The 8286-nt window shown below is 36.0% G+C and overlaps 1 protein-coding gene and 1 pseudogene across 1 annotated transcript in view; both read right to left on the bottom strand.

Annotated features, from left to right (window-relative positions):
• Nucleotides 1–1209: 1209 nt before the first annotated feature.
• On the bottom strand, nt 1210–5987 carry LOC18032829 (annotated as a pseudogene).
• Nucleotides 5988–7764: 1777 nt separating this feature from the next.
• Nucleotides 7765–8286, bottom strand: part of LOC112098850 (glycine-rich cell wall structural protein-like) — a 10161-nt gene continuing 9639 nt past the window's right edge. The window contains exon 2 of the mRNA XM_024185317.1: nt 7765–8273. Coding sequence (XP_024041085.1) covers nt 7765–8273 — 509 coding nt within the window. The remainder of the gene's footprint in view (nt 8274–8286) is intronic.

The following is an 8286-nucleotide window of genomic DNA, read 5'->3' as shown; positions in this document are numbered from 1 at the left end:
GAGGCAGTGATTTTAGGTTTAACGTTTAAGATCCAGGCACTCTTAATTTCTTAATCTCGTTAATTATTTTAATTCCGAATATCTATCTTGTCTTAATTTCATTCTAAGGTTTATTTTGTTAATATATATATATATATATATATGTGTGTGTATGTGTGTAGCGTTGTCTTGTGTTTTACAGAATTGAATTTGAACTTGATTAATTGAATTAATTTAGAAGAAAATTAAATATATTAATAATAATTTATTAATATTAGATATTTTAAAAAATTATCTAAATTATATTAGAATTAAGTACTGCGTAGAGTTGTTGTTGGGCACCTAATCAATGGTCATGATTTGTTTTTTATTTTTATCTGTTTCATTCAAAATTTCAAATTGTCAAACAACTATTAATAAGGAAAAAACTCAGTTAAACATTGAATTAACTAAATAAAATTTATATTATCAGTTGTATATTCATACTATTAACCGATTGAGTTATTCAAATCAATTGATTGAACTTTAATTTTTGACCTTTTTTTTATACATTATTTATCACGATCAGTTTGTTCCCTCATTGAATCGCGTTGCCTTAGGCGCCAAATCCCACTCTCTTGGCCCTAAGTCAGCCAACCTTACACACTCAAAACGTTGCTGGATTTGAAAGTAAGAAAGAGTACTTACTCAAACTCTCTCAAGATGAGAGGAAAAAACTTTAATTGCTCAAAGGAAAACTTACAATATTTTATGTAATGTATCATGTAGGTGCAAGATTTCTTGTGTGTTTCTTGTGCGTGTCGGCCAAATTAGGCTCTCCTATTTGTAGAGTATAAAGGTGGCTTAGAACTATCACCACTACCACGTAACTCATTAATTACATGGAATTATTTACAGGCTATCACATGCACAACATGAGTGCAGAGAGCCTCCATGATTTTAGATCCGTCATGGGTGGCGGCACACATCAAGGCTTGATGAAATGCTTGGAGCGTTACACATGGCAGTAACAGATTTACTGCAGAGTAAACATTAAATGACATCTTTAGAATCTGAACACAAGATGCAATTTATTATCTGCTTGAGAGTAGTGTTAAAATTAGGAATTAAGTGCAATATCACATGCCAATATCGCTCACTATGTAAGTCACTCACCGGACCATCATCGGAAACAATGGAAAATGACAAACTAAAATACAATTTTTCTTTTCAATTTCAATAATGCTCGGCATCCTATGAATTTACCTCCAACTTGACTCCCAACTGATATATAACTTTCAACTATTAGATGTTTGAATATTAATTTTACAGATTTATAATCCACCAGGTGCTTGACACATAATAGTTAAGACTCAAATTGAGACTCAACTATTGAAATTTCTTGCGGCTTCAAATTTTTTCTATCAACAACCCAAAAAAAAAAAAAAAACACTACTCGGTTACATGATAAAGTTACATGCACTTACTCTAAATCCCCGAAAATGATAATAAGACAATAAATAATTTACATTCGCACAAACATCGACAAAGTTATGCAGTAATTCATCTAAAGGGTTCAACTGGTGCAGATTCTTCAAGAAGAGCAGCAGCTTCAAAGCATTCGACAGCTTCCAGTGCGGATGCACCAGCATAAGTCTTGTAGAGCAGCCCGAGGTTGTACCAAGCTGTGGTGTTTGTTCTGTCAAGTTGAAGTGCATCAGTGAGAAAGCATCTTATTGTCGCCATTGATTCACCACCAATCTGTCTGAGGACACGGGCAATGGATACCAAGCTTGGGACATGGTTTGGTTCAGCATCTAATGCTTTCCTGAATGATACCAAAGCTTCCTGCTGAAGGCCTTTTGCTTCATATAGTAAACCTAACAAGTTTGAATAAATTAAGTAATTTGCTTAAAATTCTATTTATGTGTGAGCATTGTAATAAATAACAGAAGCATAAATTTTCAGGAACTATCATAGTACGATAAAAATGTAAGCTTCCAGATAAACATTAAAGAAAACCATCAGGGATGCGAAGGGCAAAACTGGTAAATGGAACATATTTACTATACCTGTGGAGTGCCATCCCGAAGCAGAATAAGGATTGATAGCCTTCGATTTGGAAAGACAGACTTCAGCATCCCGCCACTGAGACAAGCTGGTATAAACATTAGCTAGATCATGCCACGTTTCCATTTCCAAACTTCTATCATGGTTTTGCCTATTCTGTGATAGGACAAGGAATCATCGAAGTTATCAGTCAAACAATTGTTTGTCTTGTAAGCTTACAAGAATTAACTGGTATGCAGGATTCAAGTTAAGCCTTACAAAGTCCATCCTCCTGAATAAGAAACTTTCATATCACCCTAAATATTTGTAAATGTAGAAAATAATGAAGGAAATAGAATTTTATATCTCTCCATTTGTTGAAAATTAGTTGAGTCCATTGCTTAAAATTAACTACTGAATTTTCACGATGTGTTATATGGTGCAAAGTGACCAGTAAAGAAATGGAATACACAACACAATCCCTTCCTATATCAGTGTTAATTGCATATACTTGATGATGATACTGTGTTAAATAAAATCAAATGTATGCTCAATGATATATTCTGCCTCAATGGCTAGTGTCAAACTTTCATCCATACGGCCTGATTTTTATCGAGGCTATAATATGAAGGACCAGCAAGCTGTTGGCACAACTAAATTTTGGCAAGTGAAAAGAATAAAAAAAACATCTTTACAGTAACAGTAACGCTCAGCATTTCACAGATGATTTAACAAATCATTTCTAAAACTATTAGCACTTTTCCATTTAGTTCGTAAATTATGGATGTTTTTAAACAACTCAGAAAAGGAAAAGTCCCAAATATAAGAGTTGTCAACTACATGGAATCAGCAATATGAAAGATACTGATATGATGCATTCCATCCAATGATCAGATACCATCATAAAAACCAAAACAGATCATAAATTCCATACCTTCACGAGGTTCTTCCCTGCACTAAAGCTTTTTTTCCGAAATTGGAGAACAGCGAGAAGATTTACATATGTTTCTATGGCATTTTTTAGACGGCCCTGTGCTATCTGGAGTTTAGCTTTAGTTCGCAAAAGTTCTCCTTGGTCCCACTTCCCAGTCTGGTCTAAAGAATCATTAATCACAGACTCTGCATCAGCAAACTGTTTCCGAGCTGACAACACTCTAGCCAAAAGGAGATATCCCTTAACATTAGACCGAGCCTCAAGATTCAGCAGCTGCTTTGCATAATACAGTGCAACATCCAACTTCCTCTGCTCAGCATTTTCCAGGCAAAGATGGTATATAATATATGGATCTCTTTCTCTCATTGTTTTCTCAGCAGTCTCCAGTGCTACAAGTGCCTGAGACTGTTTCAAAATCCTCTTAGAATCAGAAACAACAGATCTGGATTGAGATGACAGTAAAACACCCAGTAAGCAGTTTGCAATGCTAGCCATCTGCCTACACTTCCCCTGCAACATGGAAAGCGCTTTGCGAGCATAAGTTATCCCTTCTTCAATGCATACCTTGTTCTCAGCACAAATCTTTGAGGCCACCAATAATTCCAGATTGCAGTCTGAATTTTCTCCAGGATCCAACAAGTTTCTCAAAAGATTCAAAGCAACCATGTGCTCACCTTCTCCCAAGTAACAAAGAGCTAGAGTGCAATATCTTTTTTTGTTTCCCATGACCCCTGGGAGCAACTCTTCAACCTGATGGGCCAAAGTCCATAATTCCCCTGAAACAGACAGGGCAAACGAGAGGTGATCTATAATTGATGGGTCCCATTCAATTTTTCCCAGAACAATTTTTTTCAGTAAAATCAGTAGCAAGAGAACAGCCTCTTCAATATTGTTTCTTGGCACAAAAGACAACTCCATCTGTAAACGTAGATTTGGAGGGCTTGCATCAGTACCGCTGTATAAAAGAAAAACTGCAAATTTCTTTTCTATCCTTGCCGTGGTTTCGATGTCAAGATTCCAATAATAGAGGAGGGCCCGCCGATATGACAAAATAGTTTCGTCTGGATCCCCAGCAAGTTTATATAATTCCGGAAGCAATTCAACAGCTTTGTTTAGAGTCCCTTGTAATTTACAATCTATAGACTGGTTTCCAGGTAGGCCTTCAGGTAACGCGTGTTCAACAGTGTCCAAAATAACTTTGCATGATTGACAAGCCTCTAGAAAGCAGGCCACGAAGAAATGTTAGGCATGCAGGGTTATAAGTGATATTTTGTGTTATAAGTGATATTTTCCATCTAAAGTCTTATAAATTTTGTTCCACTGCGGGTGTCTCCATTTACTGAAGAGAGACAAATGAAAAACAAATGAAAGTCTGTTTCTGAATTCTTGAAATCTAACTCTTGCTTCTTGATGGTTATAAAATATGTATAAATACCCAACTTGGTAAAAGAAAATAGTAAGCAGATTCAGACTCGTCGCATTAATTATACAATTCCAGAAGAATAAAACATTGTTGTCACATGCATGACAATTCTGTTGACACATAAAGAACTGTTTCTCACCAAACTTATCCCCTGACTTGAAAACTTATATGACAAGGTGAATGAAAGATAAAAGAACTGAAAAAATAATGAAGGATAAACTATGAACTAAAAAAAAAATGAAGGATAAACTATGATAGGAAGGGAAATAACAGATGAATGACGTACCTTCAAACCTTCCAAGACCCTGCAATGACTTTGTTTTGAGAAAAATTGCTTCAAGAAGTAAACTCACAGCATGCATAGACATGGGTGGTGCAGCATCACTTTGTGAACGGCGCCGATTTTGATCACATCTTCTAGAAAGGGAAACTTTCATCCGGGAAGTCACAGCTGTTACATCTATCCCTTCAAATACATGAAGTGCAGCTTCTATGCTTCCTTTTTGAAATTCAAGCCCTTCCTAGTAACGCTCTAGCTTCCTAAAATTAAGAGGACTGCTTAGTTTCATGACATATTGTGAAAATATCACACTAAATTTAAGCAAATCAAAGGCCACGGTGAAACATTGAACATCACGCCACCCACCCAAATAACAAAGAAATGCAGTCATTTTCAAATTTTCATAGATGCACTATTACATATGACTGCAATACTATGGACAATCAAGCACTCCCATTGTATTTGCTACTAGCATTTTAAAGCAAAATTACAGCAAAACCGTTGTAACACGTTAAGCAAAAAGATGACTTCATCATACAACACTTATTTTCACTACCTGTTGAATTTTAGCCACTATAAAGCAAAAGACATTGCTGTCACTGTCACCAATATAGAAGCATTCATTCAAAAAATGTCCATACCATAGAGGGATGCCACCCACCATGTCTGGTATCAGGATGTCATGCATAAGTTCTAACTCGCCATCTAACTGTTATTTACTGGTAAAAAAAAATTCAATCAAACAACGTAAGCAAATGCTTAGATGCAGGCAACCAACCTCATAGTTCAGATAGCCACTCTCACGAAGTGATGACTCTGCTTCTTCAATGTTACTATTGTCAACTTTTGCGTCCATTTCCCCAGCTCGAGACGAAAATCCACTTGCAGAATAGTCTCGAGTTGCCAGGGACTCAGATGAAGAAATTAACTCATCTACTCTTAGTTGCTCTCGAGAACAAATGCATTTTATCATCTTCCTAATCTTTGGTCGGATGCCAAATCTCTTACTGATCCAACTCTTGATTCTCATTATGTAGTGTCACACTTGAAATTCTCCTAAAGTAGCATCAACAACAAAACATAACAAACTTTTCAATCAATGTACAAACGTAATATAAATGGCTTAAGCAGCGAAGAACAAAAATTGAAAAATGCAATCTTTGTCAATAAGACTTTAAGAACCAAAAGAAAAATAAAAATCCCACCTGAAGAAAGTTCGGAATCAGTGAAACACAAAACTTACACACTAGAATAGTTCACTCTAAGAAAGAGAAGACAAAAGATGAGCAAAAACCTCAAGAGGCAAAAAGAACAGCAATACCCAGATAAATTCAGTGAATTTCACACCAGAAAACAGCAAAAACACAATCATTGGAGGCTAAAAAGGTGACAGTAAAATGAACTCATTAGAAGCATTATGAAGAAAAAGACTAATGACTCAACAAGATCAAAAATTTGCTCTAAGAAAAACAAAAAAAAAATGGAAAAAAGCACCTTTTCATGGTTAAAATGCATTGACTGAGCCCACAATACATTCACTGAACTGTCCATTTTTCTAACTTTTACAACAATTTTACCAAGTAAAAAAACTCTTGATTTTCTCTCTTCTTAAGCAAGAATCCAAAGCCCCATCATCATCATCATCGACTTGTTCTGTCTCCCCTTCTTGTAGACTTTGTGTTGGTTTTTGTTTTTATTTTTACTTTGTTATGTTGTATATTATTTTATTTATTTATGTATTTTAAAGAATTTTTCAAGTGTGAAACTGTTGAAGCTCAGTGAGAGAATGAATGCGCATTAAATTATGAAAGCTAACTCTGGTGAGTTCTGTCTGAAAAGTGTGGACACAGACAAGATTTCGTCATAAATAATTTTTGTTTTTGTTTTTTGTTTTATATTTTCCTTTTCTTAAAATTTTAATTTCATTTAATTATTAAAAAAATTATCCGAGTATGTGCTGGACCCACTTTGAAGCTAACTCGGTTTTCAGTCAACGGTCGGGCCCGTTACAATTGGAAAGTGCTTTCTCTCACCGTAAAGACGCGTTTGGCTAATGATGCAATCATGCAAAAGTGTATTTTTTTTTTTTGGTGCAACTATTGAAAGAAACAATAGGAAACAAAAACTTGTTTAGGTCATTCTCATTTGTTAATGTCCTAAAAAGTGTTCTATTTATAAATTATAAATTATGCTACATATAAAAGCTTTTACAAAAGAAAAGGCCAAAACTGAAAATATTTAAGAGTTCAAAAACGTTTCTTAAAAACATTATTCATGTTTTCCGAAATGTGGGGTTGATTTTAAGTCGTGCGCGCATGTTTTTAACCTTTTATTTTATTTTGTTTTACTTTTTGAAATTGTCCTTTTTACCTCTGTTTAATCTAAAATATTAAAAATCTATTATTTAAGGTAAATTAAAGAGGCCCAGTTGTTATATAGCTGGCTATGGAGGAGTGGAGCGCGTAACATAGATTTCAAAACAATGGGCCAGTTTTTAGCCCATCAATAGTGGCCACTGGCCCGTAATTCGCAATATTTAGTGCAAAAATAACAAGTGCTATTCCATTGCTTATTTTAGCTTCAAACTTGTAATATATATATAATAGTAGTAAATGTAAATCAAACAATTTTTAGTATAATATATTATTTATTTTAGAATTAATTTTTGTACAATTAGTTTATAGCAACTTATATGAATTTAGATTTCTAATGTATATGTGATCACAATAGATTTTTATGGTCAAAATACTCGGTTTTTTTTTTCTTTTTCTTTTTCCTTCAAGTAATCTATACGTATTCGTAGCAAAACTAAATTTATCAAGAACCGACGTTCCCACAAAATGATATCAATTATTTTCTGTTATTCTCCTTCCAAAAAAGAGCATCTAGCATTCAAGTGGAAAAATATGACCAAGATTTTACTTGCAATAAATATGACTTTGTATTGCAATAAGTTAGAAAGAAAGAGCGTACATTTTGTTATTTGTAAGGGCATTATTACTAACATGAAATCTTTAATAAAGTCCAAATCTTTTTGAACTAGTAAATAAGAACTCAAAACACTAATATCGCTTAACAAGTTGTGCTTGTATGCATGCATGCATGCAAGGTACGTGAAGCTCAATGGCGTCCAATACCACCACCTCCGCCGCCACCGAACCCACCACCACCTCCTCCTCCACCTCCACCTCCAAAGCCACCACCAAACCCTCCTCCAGAACCACCGCCAATGCCTCCTCCAACTCCACCACCTTTGCCAAATCCACCTCCAATGCCTCCACCTTTTCCAAAGCCGCCACCACCACCGATGCCTCCTCCACCGCCAGTACCACCTTTTCCAATTCCACCGCCAGTACCACCTTTTCCAATTCCACCTCCAATTCCACCTCCCTTGCCGATACCACCACCAAGTCCACCGCCTTTGCCAATGCCGCCACCAACACCGCCTCCCTTGCCAATTCCTCCACCAAGTCCACCTCCTTTCCCAATCCCACCGCCAAGCCCACCACCTTTGCCAATACCGCCTCCAAGTCCACCGCCCTTTCCAATCCCACCACCAAGCCCGCCGCCTTTGCCAATCCCACCTCCAAGTCCACCTCCTTTGCCAATACCGCCTCCTAGTCCACCTCCTTGCCAATAACG

Source organism: Citrus clementina, unplaced genomic scaffold (assembly GCF_000493195.1).
Source record: "Citrus clementina cultivar Clemenules unplaced genomic scaffold, Citrus_clementina_v1.0 scaffold_9, whole genome shotgun sequence".
NCBI lineage: Eukaryota > Viridiplantae > Streptophyta > Magnoliopsida > Sapindales > Rutaceae > Citrus > Citrus x clementina.
This window is presented reverse-complemented; position numbering and strand designations above follow the sequence as displayed.